Here is a 21186-nt window from a genome sequence, read left to right as displayed (position 1 = left end):
TATATATATATATATATATATATATATATATATATATATATATATATATATCTTAGTTGGCCAATTAATTTATTTCTATTTATAGTAGAGACAGGGTCTCGCTCTTGCTCAGGCTGGTTTTGAACTCCTGACATCGAACAATCTGCCTACCTCAGCCTCCCAGAGGGCTAGGATTACAGGCATGAGCCACTGCACCCGGCCCGTGTTTTGGCTATTTTATTCCAGTTCACATTAGCTCTCGGCCCTGTGTGTGTGTGTGGGGGGGGGGGTTGGAGGCCTGATTCATCTGCTCATAGGGTAGATCCCCCTTTCTAGGGCAGACTTGCAATAACTGGTCTCCAGAGATGCAGAGTGAGAGCAGAGCTGTAACGTCCTGTCCTACGGCGGTGGGGGGTGGGGGGTGGGGGGCTGGGCCTGCACGGGAGAGTCAGGTGAGTGGGACGGTCCCACGCAGCAGGTGAGCAAAGCCTGATGCAGCTTCCAACACGGAGCTGGGACCTCAGCATCCCCTGCCCCAGGACCTCACTTGGGGAAATGCCTGTTTCTGTCGCCTTGGCGGGGCAGGGTCCCCTCTCAGATGTGGCCTGGAGCTGTCGGGAGCTATTCTTTCTCCTTAAAGCAGAGACTGTTCATCAGAGGTCTTTGGGCAAGACCCAGCTCAAGGCCACATTCTGTTTGGCTCATACAATTTTTAAAGATTAAATTAGCTGCCAACACGTAAACATGAGGCACTTGCACAGCTTCACTTATGAAGTCCATCACGGCGGCCCACATTCCTGCCGGCTGCAAATGCCAGGAGTTGGTAGCAGTATCCCCTTTACAAGGGGTGGCGAGGGCCCTGCAGTTTGCCCATCTCCATCCGGGGCTTCGTCCACTCGCCTTCTATCTGCAGGCATTGGAGGGCCCTCGTGTCTTCCTGCTGACACGCTGCGTTGACGGCAGAGTTTAATTATCCACACGCAATCTTATTCTCCTCATTCCCAACCCCCTGGGGCTGCCTCATCAGAGCCCCCCTAGGAACTGATATCCATCTTCTAGATGTATCATAATGATATCAAGAGAACACACACCGCAGATCATGATAAACACCTTTAATTTAAAAAAAAATCTTATTAGTATCACAAAAAGCATAGCTGTCCTAGCTCAGGAATGCCTAAAATGTTGCATGCAAAGTAATCATTGAGATTCTATTTTTAAAGAGCTTAGAACAATTTATGGCACATTGCAAGCACTCTACGTATGTGAAAGCAAATTTTGAAATATGATCACATGCATCTGAAAATTTACAGTTCAGTAAAACCAAGGGGAACGGGTGGGAGGAGGAGATTAGAGGGCTGCAGGGTGGAGAAGGGCCCTTCAAGGACAGAGAGGATTAGAGCCCCTGGGACCTCCCTCTGCCTTAAAAGGCACAGGAATCTCAGTGGGGGAAAGTGAAGTGGTGATAAAAAGCCGGTCTGTGTGCCTGGAATATCAAAGTCAGCGTGCTGCCTCAGAAATCACACTGCGGGTCACGTGTGCTCCCGGTCCCTCTCCAAACCACCTTTCCCTTCAGTCTGCGGAGTGTGCATCTGTCTGAAGCAGGTATGTCTCACACAGGGGCGGTGAGATGCCAGCAGCCACACTGGCTTCCAGTGGCCCAGGAACCCCCAAGACGGTAGGGGAAATGTTGCATTTCTGCGCATTATTCGGGCATGGGGAGGATCATAGCTTTCATTGGATTTTCAAAGGACTCTGTGGCCCAAAGAACCACCCACCTCGATGACCACAGTCATTCAGAGGCTGAGCCCTGCCAGGGTCTGCCCCAGAGATGCCTCCGAGCGTGCACAGAGGAATCCCTCTTCCCTGCATGAAACAAGGGCTGGAGCCAGGCTGGGCCACATTTGTCCATTTGAGGATGGCCAAGGCTGCTTGTGGGCTGCTTTTAATTTATATTACATGTAGGTTTGAGCCAATTGTATTTAATTTCAATATTCCACAGTCTTCAGGAAAGCCTGGGTGGTGGAGCTCTTGGGATGTCACCCTGTAGAGGGCCCTGACACTGCAGACCATGGCGGAGAAGAAAGCTGACACCCAGGAGGCTGGTTCTCTGTGACCCTCCCTGGGCAGGCCACACGAACGGGGGCCAGGCCTTCTCAGGTGCCACTCTGGGAGGCAGAGCCACTCTCCCTCTGGGTGAGCGAGAGGCGCTGTGTGAGTTGGCTAGGGCCGCCTTAACAAAGCACGCCAGGCCGAGTGGCTCGAAACACAGACGCTCATCATCTCACAGTTCTGGAAGCTGAAGGGCTTAAATCACAAGGAACCATGTTTCCTCTGCAGCCACCAGGAGAGGAGCCCTTGGCCTGTTCCCAGCTCTGGAGGCCACTGGTCCTTGGCGTGCGTCAGTTTGTGGCTGCATCGCTCCTGTCTCTGCCTCTGTCCCCACGTTGCAAGCTCCCTGTGAGTCTGTGTCCAGACTTCCCTCTTCTAACAAGGACCCGAGTGACATTGGATTCAGCGCCACTACAATGACCTCATGTAAACTTGAATGTCTGCAAAAACCCAATTCCAAATTAGCCACCTTCACAGGTGCTGGGGGTGGTGGTTAGGACTTCAGTGTATCTTTTTCTTGGTGGGGGGAGCATAATTCCACCCCTAAACAGGCCCATTGCCTCACAGGCCCGACCACACAGTGCCAGGCGTGCCCACTGCCACACCCACTTTTCTCCTGGGCTCTTGGGGGTAGGGGCACCTGTCCCTCCTCCTGTGGTAACTGAGCACCTTCCCCTTGGTACACCTGCTGAATGAGGCCTCTTTTCTCCTCCATCTCAGCTCTGTAGGAAGCAAGTTTCTTCTAGACTGGGAGGTGTGGGTGGGCAGTGTGTGTGTGTGTGTGTGTGTGTGTGTGTGTGTTTGGGAGGAAAGGGCTGAAGGGTGAGTGTAAGAGAGGAGGGGGAGGCAGGAGGGCAGGAGGAGAATAGAGCCACAGCAGTGAGCACACAAATGACAAGGGGAGTGTTGTGGGCTTGTGACAAATATGGGCATGTCACACCTTTGGGTTCAGTCCTCTAAGGCAGGCATATTAGTACAGATATTGATTCTACTTTAAAAGCAATCAAAATAACAGTGGCTTAAGGAAGAGAAGGAGGAAGTTCCTCTTTCCTGTAAGTCTGACCTAGTGGGTAGTCCAGGAAAGTAGGGAGACCCTGCTCCACAATGTTGCCCCAGCCCAGACTCCTACTGTTCTGCCATCTATCTGTGAGTATGCCGTTCTTCCCCAGGGTCAAAGCTGCTCTCTACCTCATCCACGTCCCAGCACTGGGAAAGAGGACAAGGGAAGTGGACAGCCCAGCATCTTTTCCTTTTTAAGGATTATTTAGAAATTGCAGTCATCACTTCTACACTCACTGGCCAGGACTCAGTCACAGGATCTTGCTAGCTGCAAGGGAGTCTGGCAAAAGCAGCTCTATTTATCAGAGGCCACATGCTCAGGGATTCTGCTAAATTTAGCAAGGCAGGGACAGACGGTGGGGAACAACTGACAGTCTATTACAGAAGGAATGTGATTTTTAGAAAAAGAGAGTCATGAATCCACCTCTCTCCCCTTACAAAGGCAAAAGCAAGCCAATGGTAACCATACAATAAAGCACAGGAGAGGCATGTGATTAGACAAATCAGATCGTCAGGGGGGATTTGTCCAGTTTTAGCCAGGTGTGGGGTTCATGGCGAAGGCTTCACCTCGGGAAGGTGTGTGCTGGGTTGCTCTACAGCCAGCTGGTTTTCAAAGACGTAACAAGCTCTGTAGCTCTCCAGCACCCGGGCCTGGACGTACGCCTTGTCCTTCTCCTGCCAGGCGTCCGACTCGATGTACACGTTGAATGGGTCGTGCGAGTGCTCCAGCTTCTTCGAGCGGATGTAACTGAGCATGATGCCCAGGGTGAAGAAGCCGAAGAAGCCAAGCACCATGAGGATGTAGAGTGCGGCCAGCTCGCTGTCATTGCCGTGGGAAAAGCTGCGGACCAGGCCAGACGTGTTCCTGCCCTGATGAACCATCTCCCGCCACAGCTTGGTCAGGAAGGGCGTCACGGCTGTGGCATTGGACAAGATCATCCTGGGCTTCAGGGTTCCCCTGCTGGACAGCGCACTTCCAGGCAAACTTCTTAAAAGAAAAATGCAACCAAAAAAATCAAAAAGTACAACTTGGTCAAAACCCACACCCATGCGCACACAAATATACACAGCTTTAAAAAAATCTCAGGTGACAGAGGTGAGCTGACACACTCCTCAGTCCATGGCATGTGCCACCTTGGGACTGCAATGCCCTCTCTTGATGTGATCAATTGATTAATCGATTCTCATTTCCATTCACCACTCCCACTCCCCACCTCCCCAGGGGGCCATCAGAATGGGTTCCTTTAATACCTGGAGTGAGACGGTAGCAACTTGGCCATGGGCTTTTGTTTCCCAGCAGGGAAACATGTCATTGCATATTGTTGTCATATTGTGTCTCCCCTGTGTTTTCAGTTTGTGTAAATGGTATCAGGTCACAGTTCTCATTGGTCCTGTTTCCTTCATTCCTCACCACACGTTTTCCTGGCTCTCTCGGGCTGCTCCGTGTGAGCACTCCCTTCCTTCCAGCACTGTGGGGAACCCATAGCCAACTCCCACTTTTTTTTTTTTTTTTTTTTGAGACAGAGTCTCACTCTCTTGCCCGGGCTAGAGTGTCGTGGCATCAGCCTAGCTCACAGCAACCTCAAACTCCTGGGCTCAAGCAATCCTCCTGCCTCAGCCTCCCAAGTAGCTGGGACTACAGGCATGCGCCACCATGCCTGGCTAATTTTTTCTATATATTTTTAGTTGGCCAATTAGTTTCTTTCTATTGTTAGTAGAGACAGGGTCTCACTCTTGCTCAGGCTGGTCTTGAACTCTTGACCTTGAGCGATCTGCCTGCCTTGGCCTCCCAGAATGCTAGGTATCCACTTCTTTTTTTCTGTCCACTGCCTAACAGATGGACACTGCTCTGGCCACTAACTCCATAAACAAAGGAGACACAAACATCCTCATTCTCGGCCCGCTGTGGACCCGAAAGAATCCCACGTTTCACACAACTCGTTCCTGGTGCTCACATGACCAGTCAGCTGAGGTGCTCTCGGGTCTATTTCAGCACGGAGCACGTGTCTAGGAGCAGCTGTGTTCGTGTGAATGGAAAACCCACCCCATCCCACGGCAGACTTTGGAATGACTCTGGGGAGATTTCACGTCGGGCTCCCCTCGACGGGCCGGCATTCCAGCTGAGGCTGTGTGTGCCTCCTCCCTGCCCCCTGCCCTCCCCCCAAGGGCTAGCCTGGCCAGGCAGAAAGTGACATTTTCCCCGTCATTTCATCTTCATGTCACTGTCCCTGACACCCATAATGGGTCTGGGAGTTGGAAAAGTTGTCTGCAAGTAGCTGTGGAATTGTCAGGGGTTTTGTTTGCTCTGAAACCCCCATCTAGGTGAGATCGCTGGTAAGCTAAAACAAGTTTGTTTCCTTTTAATTATTATTTTTTTGCAAATGCCAGTGTCTACCCCCAGTTCCTGCAGGAAAACAAAAGCTCAAGGCCAAGGACTTAAGGTCACACTCCAAACTCAACCCAGAAGGGGCGCTGGGAGCTGTAAAGTCCAACTCATTTCTTAGGAGCTTCAAAGTGGTTGAGTAGAACACACCACTGAGGTATCCGCAGGGTGACTGCAGTAAGCAGAGGTGAAGGGTATGTTCGGGAATGCAGTTTCCTTCCGGAATCGCTATGGAAGTAGAAATTCCAACGTGTGCCACGGTGGCTCAGTCCTTCCCAGCCAGGATGGGCGACTGTGACGTCCCACATCATTGTGCATAGGACAAATGTCAACCTCAGACGCAGATTAGACCTAGCGCTACTTCTTCATTGAATTGGCTTCGCTGTAACCCAGCACCAGGCTAGGACAAGTGATGGCTTTCCGAGACCTCTCTTCCTCCGCCCATCCCTGAAACGATGATGGCACCTGGGAACCCTATCACTATCCTCTCCTCTTCTCATCTACCCTCCGCCTGGGTGATCCACCTGCTCCTTCAGGTTCACCCACATGGCCATGACCCAGGCCTCCCTTCTAGGCGCCAGAGCCATGTCTCCAATTGCCTGCCAAGGAGACATTTCCCTTTGGCCATCTCCAGGCTCCTCAAACTCAACAGTGCACCCTGTCCGGTTGGAGCCTGCCTCATGCCTCAGTGAGCTGAGTGGTGATATCACCCACTCTGAGATCCGAGTCACCCTCACTGCAATCTCATCAGGTCATTCCCCATCTCTAAGGCCTTCCCTGTCTCCTTCCCACCTTCAAGGTGAAACTTCCAGGCTTCTGTATGGATATGGGCTCTAAATACAAGGGGCCCTCCTTCTTGGCCCATGAAACTCCTAAATGGTGCCCACTCATGCTTTAAAATTCAGCCCAGCTCTCACCCCTCCTGACGCCTTCCCTGAGGTATGGGGCTGGGTGACCACGCACACCATGCCCCCTGCCAGCCTCATCATGGCACCATCTTCCCATCTCCCTGCCCCCAGCCTACCTAGCCCGGTGCCTGGTACGCAGCCACACAGGAGCTGCCTGTACATGTTTATTGAATAGATGCCTCTAGAACTTAACACCTTTCAACGGATGGGGCCTGAATCTTCATAACCCACTCACTGCAATGAACAGGTGCCAATGAGCTAGTTTCAGAGCTTTGGCCAACTCCCTTTTCTAGAAGGGTGGTGTCTCCACCCTGACCACAGCCTCAGAGAACATGAGTGAGGAGCAGAAAGAGCTCTTGACTTTGGAATCCCATCTCTGTCCCAATCCAGGCTTGGATTCTGGCCCTGCTACTTCCTGGCTACATGATCCTGTTCAGGTTTCTTAGGCCCACTCGGCCCAGTCTTTTTCTCTTTCTCTTTCCAAAGCAGGGAGATGTTTGTGGGCTGTTGGATCACTGACCAGGCACACAGAGTGGCTGATGCAGCACAGGGCACGTGGTGGGTGCTCACTCAGTGGTCCTGGGTTTGAGTGTATTGGGTTTTCCACCTCGTTATGAAATCACAGCCCACGGATCTGGGCTTTGAAGTTTTACCTTGGGCTTTCCCACAGCTGATCCCCTGGGTCTGTGTTCTTCACCTTGTGGGGAAATCAGCCAGGCACGAGAAACAAAGATTGTTTGTGGCCTTTCCTGACTTCTAGGCATTTGAGTCTATGCTCAGAGATCTGTTAGGTGCTAAACTGCATGGGCTCAAGAGACTGACTCTTATACAGGTACTGATTATTATGCAAAACCAGCAGTTAGCCCCATTCTAACCATGAGGGCAGACAAGAATTGTTGGTGACAGATACAAACTCAATGCTCAACAATTTCTTTGTAAATGACCTGAAACCACTTACCAGTGCATAGAACCCTGCCCCAGAAAACAAGCAGGCCTTGACCCGATGACTTGTTGTTTCCAAAGACCCAGAGTGACCACAGTTGGCAAATAATTCTGCCACCAATTAGTGTCAGAGAGTTCCGACAGCTTAATGGCCACGCGAGACAAGCATTACGGCAGGCAACATTTGGAGATTCAATTTCATACTGTTGGGTTTACCGAGGAGAAGACCTGTTGCTTAAAACCAGATGGACTTTTCTATGGCCGGAGGAAGCAACCAGAAACATCTGCTTTGAAAACCTCCCAGGCCCAAACCATTCTCAGCCTTGTTCTAAGGCAGCGGTGCTGTATAGCCTCGCTTTGTTAAAACGCAGATTGCTGGGCTCTGCCTCCAGAGTTTCTGATCCAGCAGGTCTGGGGTGGACCTTAGAATCTGCATGTCTAACACGCATCCCACATGCTGGGCTGCCGGGCTGGAGACCGTGGTTGGTAGTCCACTGGAACCACCTGTGGAGCTTTTACAAGATAGTGCTGCCTGGATCCCACCTCCAGAGACTTTGATGTCTCTGGTCTGGGTTCCTGCCTGGCTGTGGGACATTTTAGAAGCCTCTCAAGTGATCCTAATCTGTAGCCAAGATTGAGAGCCCCTGGGCAGTGGTGTGGGACATTAGTGTGGGACTCTGGTCCTGCAAGGTACCTGGAAGAATTTTGTATAAATAGAAAACTTGATTGCATAGCCTCATTTTCAAATCTCGTTTGTTTTTCAGATTCTCTTTTTTCGGTCCAGCTTGTCTCTGATGTAGTCTGAAGAGAAGCTGCAGAGAGAAAGTCCCAAGTCTTTGCTGTCACCTTGGCTGCCCTTGTCCTAACTCATGCTGACACCTTAATTATGATTAACCTGTCAGAGCTTTATGTGGACCAGAAAAGTCAAGTTAATTAGCTGCCTTTTGAATAACAAAACTGCATTAAAAAATTTTTTTTTCTTACTTTAAATGTTATTTATTGTATTGCTTTTGGTAAACGCCTTTAGTACCTCCAAAGCCTGCAGGCTGGGTCACCATGATATTTTTGTGTAATGAGTCTCAAAATGACAATGTCCTCTTAATAGCATGGCACAAATGACATGGCGTCATTTTGGGGTTTATGTCAGATTCCCTAAGTTCACTTCCAAAGTACCCACATGGCTAACAGCCACAGTTTTACACTGTTGGATTCATATGGATTTGGAAAGCAACTGATCCAACAATTTTTTTCCTTTCTTTTTCAAAATGAATGAATGAATGAATGAATTTTTAGAGATGGAGTCTCACTCTGTCACCCAGGCTAGAGTACAGTGGTGTCATTATAGCTCACAGCAGCCTCAAACTCCTGGGCTCAAGTTACCCTCCCACCTCAGCTTCCTGAGTAGCTGGGACTATAGGTGCAGACCACCATGTCTGGATAATTTTTTTTTTTTTCATTTTTTTGTAGAGACTGGCTCTTGCTGTGTTGCCCAGGGTGGTCTCAAACTCCCGGCCTCAAGCGATCCTCCTGCCTCAGTCTCCCAGAGTACTGGGATTTCAGGCATGAGTCACTGTGCCTGGCTTCAACAATCTTAATTTACAGAAAACTGGGCTCCATAGAGGTGAGATGACTTGCCAAAGGTCATCTCTCTCCCACCAAAAATACATCTAAAATTTAACCTTTCAGTTATTGGCTCACATTGTATTAGTATAGAAAAGTATATTATACTAATACATAGAATGTATTAGGATAAAAAAGTATAGGAAAATAGGACCTTGTTGAAAGGAAATGGACTCTTTAGGGTCAAAGGAACCAAGGAATGGCCACTTTTATCAGATAAAATTGGATCTATGCAGATGGGTATTGGCTAACTATGCCATCAGACATCATCCCTGTCCCCATGCCCACAGTTTTTTGTGGCTTCCACGGTGGGTGAGGGGCTGGGGGAGACAGAGCAGTAGGAACCAAGGATGTTCAGCTCCAAACAAAACCAATCTGATGCTCAGCGTGTGCTAAACAATCTCAGCTCTGGGCTTATTGGACCCAGGAAGAGAGGAGATTTCTAGATTTCTGCTTCTGCCTGGGCTTGAGACATGGACGCTGGCCCCAGTCAAGGTTAGTATGGTTTTTTGTTGTTGTTGTTGTTTTTCCTTCAAAGCTTAGACTCAGAGCTGCCGGTCTGCTAGAAATCACTGAGTCACAGGACTCTGGGCAGCTGAGCTGAGCTAACCACTGCAAGTAGAGACCAGCTGGGCCTCCAGCACCTTGGGGCTCTGCAAGGCCCCCCGCTGCAGCGGGGGGAGACGGGGGGTGGTGGATGGCGCCCGACACACACTACCCCTTCTGACTGCTCCCACGTGCTCTGGCTGTGTCGCCTATCAGCGCTGATAACGGCCTGGGAGCTTTCAGAACAGAAGCTTTCTCAGCATGGGCGACTCTCTTTCTTTCTGAAGCACTAACTGGGTGAGGCCCCTGTGGCAGACTCCAGGCTTTCTTCTAAGAGGGACAGACGCTGGGGGTGGGGAGGGAGGACAGGGAGGTCAGAGCTCAGGAATCCGAGTTCCAGCCCCAGCTCGGTCTCGGATAAACCACACACTTCCCAGGCTCTTATCTTACGTATCTAGGTACACCGGGAGTAGCATTTTTATCAGTATTAACATCACTCCTTAAGCATTTCCTCGAAAGAACATCCAGTCTTAAAATCAACATTTGGCCTTGTTTGTTTTAAGAAACACAGGGTTCTTAAAAGCAATTATGTATAAGCCTAATTTTGGTGAATATGATATTATGGAGTCAAGAATTCTAAGTCAATTTTCCTTGGAGGCGACTGTCTATTGTTTTCATCTTCATCATAACACTATGTCCAGATTCTGGAAATATATTTACCTCCTAGCAGAAGAGAAGCCACCCAGGGCCACCAGACCCTTCCAGGCAGTTAGCCACTTTGTATCTTCCATCCTTCCCCCACCCTGCAGTGACCCTCTGCCCCAGTGGGTCACTTGGTGTCCAGGGTCTCTCAAGGAATCAGGATGAAACTATTCGGAGGCAAAGAATCCAACTGTCCTCTCCAATCAGGAAAGGACACCTGCCACCTCCCAGCTGGCACTGAGTGTGGCTCTAGTGTCTGGCCCTTTTACCAGGAGCTTCCCAGACCTCTCCATGGGTGACAGAGAGTGGGAATATACACACTGGGTTCCTGGGGAGTCAAGCCGGTGAGCTGGTAAGGGGACCCAGTCAAAGTCAATGTGGGAAAAGGTTGAGCATCCAAGGAAGGAGAACGGAGGACAGCTGGAATCACACACATAAGGAGGGCAGGAAGGAATCTTAGCTTCGGCAAATGGAATAAATCCAAGGAGCCTCAGTTTCCTCCTCTGAACACTGGGAATAATGGAATCTACCCTGAGTCTACCCAAAAGCCGCAGGGTTCTGTGCAGCATGGAATGAGCCCTCCACCTGCCTAGCTCTTGCTGTGCACTCGCTCTTCTCTCTGTAAGAAGCATGCCCACCCTAGCTGCTTGTCACGATTCCACTGGTCCTTCAAAGGCCAGCTCATTCATGTGCCACACTATGTGTGAACCCCCATCCCGAGTCCCCTCCCCTCCTTCGACCTTGTCTGTATCTCATAGCGCCTCCTCCATATCTCTCCCACAACGCCGATCATATTCTTGTAATATACAAGAAGATCATATTCTTGTACATACACTTGTAATAATTTATGGATTTGTCTGGGCATTTCCTCCCGGGAACTCCTGAAGGGTAGAGCTATCTTGCCAGCCTTGATCTCTGCTCCAGCACCCAGAATATTCCAATGAGGGCTTGCTGAATGAAATGGGTATGCGAAGGATTAGATTCAATACCACCACGGTGGGAATGTGAGAGTGAATGACTGATAAAGCATACGACACTCTGGAAATAGGTTGATGGATAATCAAAGGAAAACCTCTTGCAATGTGGTTATGTTTTTCTATATTAAATTTTATATTATTTATACATTTTTATTATTACTCATTTTGAACAGTAAGATTTATATTAGTCTTATAATTATATATGTTTTGTATCTGCAACCCTCCTCATTCCTGAAAAAGCCTTCAGGCAGTCAGTGATTGCTAATAGCAGAGCATAATTTTCCTCCCTTCTAACCCACTCCTGGTAATCTTACTCTGTTTTCCTTTTCTTTTTCCATAGTCCTTATCACCTTCTCATATAATAGAGTTATCTTAATTATTATCTTCACTGCTTAATGTTTGTTTTTCCCACCAAAATGTGAGCTTTTTCGAGCAGGGATCTTGAAGGCGTGTGTTGTTTCTCATTGTATCTGGAGCAGCTAGAACAGCGTGTGGTGCATAGTAGGACCGCAAGAAACCTTCAGTGATCGTAGGCATGCATGAACACATGAATAAATAAGTGCCCTTCACCCGCCAGAAAGCCCCAAACCAGGGGAGCGGGGAGCCTGTCTCACCCTCAGAGATTTAACATCATAGCAGTGAGCCCCCCTGATATCTTCAAAGGGTACTTTATTTTCAAAACTATTCACTTTCCACTAACCTGTCAAATGCAAGACTCACCTGTATGTTCTTGAGACCACGTCCTCAGACGGATCCCCAGCTCACCTGCTGAGTAGTTTGAAACAGGCCAGAGAAAGCAGAAGGTTTTCGCCTGGTCATCAGAAATTCATAGAGCGAGTGACTGCCTTCCAACTCACTCATCACCCTGAATTCAAGCAACCTGTGAACTCAGCACAGTCCCCACCAGCTGAACCGTAAATGACAGCTACGGTTACTGAGAAGGTTCTTCCTTAGTGGGGCTAGAAGTGTCTTTCTTAATCTAAACGTGGACTCCAATGAACTGTCAATTCACACAGAGCAACCCGAAAACTCCAGGAGGCAATGTATTAATATTATGCAATAGATCGGGCATATGCACATGGCTTGTTACTTGGTCAACTTTCCTGACCTTTGCCCATTACCGCAAACGAGATCAGACATCAACAAGTTCTCCAGGCCCCATGCCCTTCCCGTGGGGAGATGCCAAGGCCCAAGAACGAGTCAAAAAGGGGGTTCCTTGGAGGCTGGATGTGTACTCCAGGATTGCCTAGCTGAAAGTCTTTAAAACAAAGTGGGCACTGAGGTCTTGGGTGCTTTTAATTTTCTTTTGAAAATTGCTTTTAGGTATTTTCCAAATTTTCTACAAGATTGGCTATTACTTAATAACAATAGGAAAATGTTTTCGTTGTTCTGCGGTGGTGAGATGTTTTCCTATGCGTTTGTTGTGTAAGTAAGTGAGGACGGGCAGAGGGAGAAGGGGAGAGCCTGAACCATCCCGCAGCGTCTCACACTGCAAGGGTCGCTGCGCTTCCACCGGGAGCGCGCGCGCTGCGCGCGTCGGGAGACGCGGGTCCCAGGGCAGCCTAGGGTCGCTGGGCGAGGGACCCCTGACTTACCCGGATCTGGGGCGCCGAGAGAGCGGGTGTGGAGCGGCGTCCGCGCCTGCCGAGCTCTGGGGCCACCAACAGCCGAGCTGGGGGCGGCACCTCCGCGGGGTGCGCGCGGGGGCGGGCGGGGCCTCCTGGAGCCGGAGGGCGTCACGCCCTGCTCCGCTAGTGCTCCCGGTCCGGCCCGGCCCGGGGACCCCAAGGAAAGACCCTATCCCAGCCCCGGCCCACACTGGTCCCCCGCACCCTGCGTCCCAGGCCAGCGCCGCGGCGCGCTGGGCAGCGCTTGGATCCCGCCGGGGGCTCTGGGCCCACAGAAAGTCTGCGTTAGAACGGAGAGGCCACCGACAGACTGACAGACTACCCTCCTGTGGGAGTCTGAGGTTGGCAGGGTAGAAGCCCCTGCCAAGAGGAAGGACATCTGGGAGACCCCCCAACCCTTGATCGTGCGCCCCGACTAACACCCTTTCAAACATCCCCAAACAGAGTCACTTCAAAGATGGCTCAAAACCTCACTAGACTTTTTTTGGCTTTATCCCACAGCCCAGTTGTGGCCAGGACCTAGTCAGCAAGCATTGATTGAGCACCTGCTTATTGGGTGACCGGCCCTGAGCTGAGAGTGCATCTCGAGCCACTCAGGCAGGGGCCCAGCGCATGGCAGCCAGCCGCTGGAGGCACCCAAGCCTTGGCGCGCACACCCCAGAGTCCTTGGGGCCTTTCTGTCCTTCCCAAAGGGGCAAACCCTGCGATGGCCCCGGTGACTTCCTGGCAAGTCCCACAGCAGCCGCCCACCAGCTTAGCAGGCAGGAATGAGAAGGGGCTGTCCCCATAAGATAGTCCCCTGAAAGTGCTGGGGAGTGACGTCCAGGCTCGCTGTTCTCCTGGGGACAAGGGCGCTTGGAGGCTCTCTGAGGGTCCACCAGGTGTGGCAGTGCAGGACTCTAAGGACCGAAGCGGAACTGGCATTGCTCTGCACTGCGGTGTGACCGTAAACCCACACGGCCGCTTTGGAGTCCTGAAACGCCCACAGCCTTTGACGTGCCCTGTGAAGTCTATTCTGTGGAAAAGATCAGAACTGTAGAAAAGCCATATGCATACCAAAGTTCTTTGTAATTTTACTTACAATAACTAGAATCTAAATGTCTAAAACCAGAAAAATGGTTAATTAAATGTTATTCTACATGGCAGGACAGTATATGCAGTCCTTAAGATAATGTTTACAAATAATGTGTAATAATGTAGGAGATGTTTATATTACAATGTAAAATGAAACATACCAACCAGACAAACACAAAACAAGGTCCTAAATTGTACATACAGGAGGGTATTATAGGTATTATTTCAAAAGTCTGTAGGGGAACACACCACCATGTTAACATTGTCTGTTAGTGGTGGGCTTCCCTGGGATTTCTTTTATTTATGCTATTGTGTGTTTTCTTTACTTTTCTTCCTCCCTCCCTTCCCTCCTTCCTTCCTTCTTTCCTTTTTTTTTATATAAAAACTCTACATTTAGTAAAAAATACATAAACTTTATATGGAAATTGCCTCAATTCTCTCTCCAGTTCATGCCATATGTATACGGTACCCTCCCGTCACCTGTTTATAAAGGACTCCACCAGGAGAGAAAATGGGCAGTGGGTCTAAATGAGATGTTTGCCCCTCCACACATGTATGGGTGACCCTTTTAGTAAACTTCCTAGACCAGGTAAACACGTGTGGAGCACCCAGATCAGCTGTGCAGAGTGCTATCGTCTGTCACACAGTGGAACAATGCCTGCCCACCTGTCACCTGGTTATTGTGAGGACAGTGTGAATGCAAGCGCCGTCAAAAGGGCAGAGCCTTGTGTAAGTGTTGGGGTTCTTATTTCTCCTGGTTCTCTCCATGGTTCCACACAGGATGACTTATTCCATCATTACGATGCCATGGTTGTCATTTCCTGCTTGCAATGATAAGACACAATTGCTGATGAGAAAGAGCATGTCTTGCTACCCTCAGTGAACTTGAAGTGATTTCCCCTTTCCCGCTTCTCTCCCTCCTTCTTCTCTCCTCACTCTTTCATTCTTATCTCTTCTCATCTTACAGGTATGGTTGACTATAAAATAATCATAATAATAGAACCACAGCCTACAAAGTCCCTGGGTCACTCTCCCTGTCTCTCTCTCTCTCTCCTTCTCTTCCTCCTCCTCCTCTCTTCTTGGTCTCTTTACTAGAGTGGTGGCCCCCTGCTGCTCTTGGTGGTTTATCTTCATCTTCCATGAAGTCCCCCTCAGTGCAATGTGACGTCCAAAGCCAGAGCTCCAGCCACTTCTCATCTTTTCTTAGGAACATCTCAAATGTTAACTCACAACTCAGATGTCCTGTGGTGCTCCTAAGGTTGCTCACAGGTTACTGGAGGAAGAGAGGCTCAGCTGTCACCAGGAAGGACGGATATGCAGTGTCACCCACCTAGAATGCAGGATTATGTGGACTATGCTTTACTGTCCCCTCTGGCTACTGTTCACTTGGTGTCCAGTTGCCCCTGAGTTGGTTTGGGGACATTCCCTGCCCTTTGGTCCCTCCTTTGTTGTTTTTGACCCCTTTATCCCATGGCTCCTACTGTCCTCAAGGACGATTCTCATTGATTGCCCCGGGGCTTCTGGATCTTTAGTGACAAACACCCCTAAGGCTCACAGCCTTTCTTTAGCAGCAGCAGAGCATAAACTGTGTGCAGCACTGTGCTAAAATCATACTTCCTTCCCACTTGAAAGACAAAGGGGAGCAGGGCACTGAAGTCCCCATCCTGTTCCCATGGTGACAGGTGATGGGGTGCAGAATGACAGAAGAGAATCTTGCCTGGCCAGCTGGGCCACCATACCCGAGGGCTGTCCACAGCTCTGTCACCTTCCCACACAGATGGCTTAACACATCTATGTCTTCTCTGATGGCCATTTGGTGCTCTTGAGCCTCTCTTGTCCCCATTCTTTGACCAACATCTCCCTGTCTGATTTGCTTGGTCACAGGAGGTCTGCCTCAGTTTCCTCCTGGGACTCCTCTTTGCCTGGGAGTGCTACACATGAGAGGCGTCCTCCCCACCCACTGCGGTTTCCTGGCATTGTCCAAAGACCTCCTGGAAGATTGCTCTGGTTCCAAGATGAAACCACCCTCAACCTGCTCTGGGCCCTGGAGGCTGTTCCAGCTCATTCCCCATGGCTCTGCACCTCCAGCAAAGCTTCTAGACCAGCAGGAGAAGTGCCACCCATCTCTGCAGGACCGACCTTTCTCCTCCGGCCCCTTCTCCCTCTACCCTCCATGTCCAGCTTCACATCCTTCCAGCTGATGACCCTCCTCCAAATGGGCCCAGTACTTTTCAAGCCTCAACTCTGCAGCAAAGGTCTAAGGGGTGGGGGAAGGGGGGCAGTGCTGGCCAGCTCCGAGCCTCTAGGCATGGGTTTGTTTGTTTACTTTAATTTTGAGTTCATTTTTAAAAACTTGGGAGCTCTCATATTAAGCATCTACATTTCTGGTTTCTATTCAAAAGTCAAGGGATCTGAAAATGTCATGCCCACCTTTGGCAGAGTACAAACTCAGGAGCTGATGCTGTCAGGTTCTTATACAAATATGCCAACTGGAGCGTTCACCATGGGGCCTCCCCACCCCCACATTCTCCTCCCCAGGGGCACTGAGCTGGCTTCCCTGCTAAGCGTCCTGCCTGCTTCATTAGGTACTGGCTTTGTCACTCCGTTCTAGGACCCACTTACTGCAAAGCCCCTTACCTGGCTGTTCCTTCACTTTGCATACCTGAGAACTCACTTCCTCATTGAATTGCTTTGACCTTGCTAATTTGTAGGGTTGCAAGTACTTTTGGGCTGTGTCAGGTGTGCACATTCTGTTTGTCATTTTAGAGCAATGGTTATTAATTTTTTCTGATTCTTCTTGGGAATCTGAAAAAAAACGATGGCTCCTCTACACACACCCCAAAAACCTACACACATGGAACATTTCACCTCCAATTCAAGAGATTTATAGACCCCCTGCTATGCTAGATGATTCGTGGCTGCCACGTTAGGAACCACTGATTTAGGACTATCTTTTCAATTCCATGGGTCTCTACTGTGGACTGTGCTGAGTAAATGCCATTGAATGTTGCCTGATTGGTGGATAGCAAGACTGTCCATCCATATAGTCATTTAAGCTGCCTCTGTCCAGGTCTCAGGGGCAGCTGCACTAATTCACAGCACCCTCAAGTCACCCAAGGAGGACAAGATGCAACTGGCTGTAGACTCACCGATTCAGGCATCACGGTTGCCTTCGCTTTAGACAAATAACCACGACCTTCACATTGTTAGGAAAAGAACACAAATCCAATTGAGAACGCTTTTCCAAAAGAAGTAACAGTGTTCCCACCCCCTCTGTCTCTCCCCACCTCCTTTTTGTCCCAGCATAATGCTGTGCTGATAGGAACATGGATAAATTAATTACAGTCTGGAATGTTATTTGTGGGTAGGAAAGAACACTAAATCTACTCACACAATGTCTGACATTTGAATATAAATATTGCCTTTATGTTTGTGTTTTTTTTTTTTTTTAAACCCAATCAGTCTGGTTTATGCAGACATAGATATAATCCTTTTTAATGCTGTGGATTTGAGAATCACAAAAGTAACAATAAGCTGGGTGTTTTACCCGAGGGACAAGGAGATGTAGGAATGAGATTAGCATCTCTTCAGTCCTTTGCATGTTTTATATTATTTTGGTGAAACTCCAATTCCTGATAACATAGAAGCACTGTTGTGGCTAATGTCCCTGAAATGGAAGGACATTGGCAACCCTGCATTAAAACCAGTGCAGGTGGCCTTTCTGGGAATATGTGTGAAGGTTACATTTTAGAAGTGGGACTGTGACAGCCATTGCCATGGTTTCTGTATTATTTCAACCAGGGCCTTAGGCCTGGAAATCTGGATTTTTGGGGGTTGGTGTGGGCCCCCCACAGGCGCTGAATGAATACATGAATGAAACAGAGGTGGTGTCTGGCATGACCCAAAGGAGGACAAGAAGAAACATTCCAATGAAATCTTTAGAAAAGCAAATTTCAAAAAAGACTCAAGTGTAAAACTTGTACAATGAAAAGATTTCAATGACAACCTTGACCTTCAAGTCAGCTCAATTCAGTATTTACTGAGTTCCTACATAGTGTAGGGCACTGAATCAAAAGTCTGGATTTGCCCACCTTGCAGGGCAGAGCTGAAATGCCAGCTCTTACTCTCACCAACGTACCCTGCCTTACAACACCCCAAAGACTTTCTGGCTGAAGTGCTCTCTCCCTGCTGGGACAACTATACAGATTCCAACAGCACTGTCCTCAGGCCCCCATTGCTCTTAGAATTATTCTCTTTCATTTCTGAAGCCCTTGCCAAAGGCTGGCCTGGATCAGCTCTGCCAGGAATCTGACATGAGTTTCCAGGCTGATCTACTGGCTCGTGTGTCCTGGGGTGGCCCATCGCACCACACTTCATTTTCCACCTTACACGTCAGTCATTGATGCCCATATGGCTCTCCTCCCATGTTGTAAGCTCCCAAAAGACAATTGTCCCAACAGGCTTGCCTTTCAGTTCTCTATGGTGACCAGCAAGGAGCCTGACACGTAGAAAGGGCTTCTCAGATATTTGTCAGGTGGATGACTATTCACTCATCTATCCATGATTTGGGGGATACCCCTGGCTGGACCAACCATGGACTAGACTGTACCAGGTGGAGGTGTCTGAGTACAACAAAGCCTCATTGACCATTTGTTGAGTCAAGTTTGAATTCAGTGGACTGTTGGAGCATGGGCATTTGGACCAGAGAAGCAAGTAGGAGGAATAAGCGTGAATGACGCCATCTAAATTACAATCTGTTGCCATGACAGAAGATCAGTCCTTTCTCCTCTGATATTGTTCTTCTTGAAATCACAAAATGCCCAAGGAATCATAAGCGATGCATAACTGGGAAAGTATCGAGGATTCACGATGTCCCTGATAAAGATAGGGGGTCCCCTGGCAGAACGTGTTGCAAGACATGAAAGAAACAAAGACACAGGCACAGAAATAATATTTAAGAAAGCGGGAAAATCAGGGGACCACCAGCACTCTGGTGCCAAGGTGGCGGTGACTGAAACCCAGCACTTGCTTTTTATTCTCTTTCCATACTGCAAAACACAATGATCTCATGTGAAAAAATCACAGGATACAATTTTCAAAGGTCTCAGAGCTCCCCCCAAAATCACAAGGTGTCCTAGCTAATTTCCTTCTCCTTTCTAGAAGTGAAAGACACCTAATTCTTCAGTAGGTACAACCCTTTTGATCAAGGTAAACTAACTAATTTTATCCCAAGCTCAAGCTATGTACATGCATATCAATCTTGAACTTCAGTAGCTGTGACCCATTTGATCAAGGAACAAAGAAACTACATGCTTCCCACTGGGAGACTGGTTTTACATTAACTGAGGCATTGTTGAGAGAAAGGGAGAGAAGGAACTTGGCCCAGTGTTCTAACAATGGAAGCCTTAAGACCCTTCTCCCAGGCTCACATATTGCAATCTACCTCTACAGCCATGAGAAGTTTTCATGTCAGGCCGCCCGTGGCTTTTCATGCATGAGATGGCTTAGGCTCTGAGGTTGGATCATGCTTCGCTGTACTCCCAGATCACTGATATACATCCCCCAACTAGGCAGTTAACATCTGCCCTTATTTCAGGCTCCTGCTCAGGCAATTCCTTCACCTCCTATCCCCTCACAGCCTTTAGGCTTAGCATCCCTACATCCCAGTGGTCTTAATCCCATCAGGTAAGGGAATTATGTTTAACAAATGCCATGATTGCTCAGTGTTCTATTTCTCTTAGAAGGGACAGTGACCGAAAGACTAAAATGCAATGGAGTCTGGAGCCCTGCAATGGGGCCACTCATTCACTAACCCTGAGCAGAGGCATGTGAGCTCTTTATTTCTCGTTTTGCTCATTTGTCACTCAGGATGATAAGAATACCTGCTCTATTTGACTCACAGTATCTGTGTGATGAAGTCAAACAGCTTATTTCAATCCTTGAGCAACAAAACAGTGAAACGAAAATAAGAAAGATAGGGAAGAGTCTTCTGGACAAGACAGCTCAAGGACTTCATGCTTTGATCCATCTCTTAGCTTTGAACCCAAAGCCATGATGGAGAGGTATAAAAATAGAAAGCTAAAAGGAGATGTCTGGCTCAACAGACAGCAGAAGAGAAACTTCCAGAAGGCTCTGACCCACTGGGATCTTTGTCTAAGCTCAGCAGGGAGTTTGGCCCATGCTGGGCAAACCCAAGATGGCCGACCCAAGATGGCAGACAGGAACCAAGGACTTGCTTTAAGTCAGGAATGAGGTGGGGCCTGGAAAGAAGGAAATAGTGCCCCACCACTGCCTGGAGATCAAGATTTTAGAAGAATAATGGTCTAGGCAGGTGGGGTTGGAGACCCAACCTCCAGCCAGAACCTGAGCTTAGTCACATACTGGCCCCCTGATGGGACAAATGTCTCCAAGATCACTATGGAGTGGAAACCTCAAACTGCCATTATAAAATCTGGTACAGGATGGGATCCCAGAGTCCAGGTGGGATCACAAAGCTGTCACAAAATGCTGGCCAAGAAAAGGCTGGCTGGATGAGGAGAGGCAGGTGGGCAGAAAAACGAACAGAAACAAAAAATAAAAACTCACTCGAAATGTGTCTAAAAATCAATATTTTAAAACACATGAAGAAATCTATTAAGGACAGCCAATAATCCTCATTTCATTTTACAAAGTTAGCACACCCTAATACCTAACCACATAAGGACAGGACCAAAAAGGAAAATTATAAGCCAATGTCACACCTGAAAATAGATGCGAAAATGCTAGATAAAATATTAGCACACTGAATACAATAATTCTAAAATCAATACTATATCATAACCAAGGTAGGTTTATTCCAGGAATGCCAGGCTGGTTTAACATGGTATAGCATAAGAAAAATGGTAGACATAATACTATATTAGTAGTATTAATATTAATACTATGGTGTGGTGATTAATTTTATTTGTCAACTTGACTAAGCCAAGGGGTGCCCAGATATTTGGTGAAGCATTATTCTGGATGTTACTGTGAGGGTGTTGTTGGATGAGATGAACATTTAAATCCATAGACTGAGTAATGCAGATTGCCCTCTCTAATGTGGGTGGGACTCATTCAATAAGTTAAAGCCTTAAGTAGAATAAAAGGCTGATCCTTCCCCAAGCATGAGAGAATTCTCCTGACACTCTGAACTGACATACTGGCTCTTCCGGGTTCTAGAACAGTCTAGACTAGAACCAGAACATTGGCTCTGGAGGCTTTGAAATCATCAGCCTCCATCA

General features: G+C 48.5%; 1 protein-coding gene across 1 annotated transcript; it reads right to left on the bottom strand.

The window, feature by feature from the left end:
• Positions 1-1222: 1222 nt before the first annotated feature.
• KCNE1 (potassium voltage-gated channel subfamily E regulatory subunit 1) lies at positions 1223-4144 on the bottom strand. Its single transcript, XM_012747060.3, has one exon. It carries the CDS (start codon positions 4084-4086, stop codon positions 3697-3699), a length of 390 nt encoding a protein of 129 aa, XP_012602514.2. The 5' UTR covers positions 4087-4144; the 3' UTR covers positions 1223-3696.
• Between the last annotated feature and the right edge of the window lie 17042 nt (positions 4145-21186).

The sequence above is a fragment of the Microcebus murinus genome, chromosome 1 (genome assembly GCF_040939455.1).
Source record: "Microcebus murinus isolate Inina chromosome 1, M.murinus_Inina_mat1.0, whole genome shotgun sequence".
Lineage (NCBI taxonomy): Eukaryota > Metazoa > Chordata > Mammalia > Primates > Cheirogaleidae > Microcebus > Microcebus murinus.
This window is presented reverse-complemented; position numbering and strand designations above follow the sequence as displayed.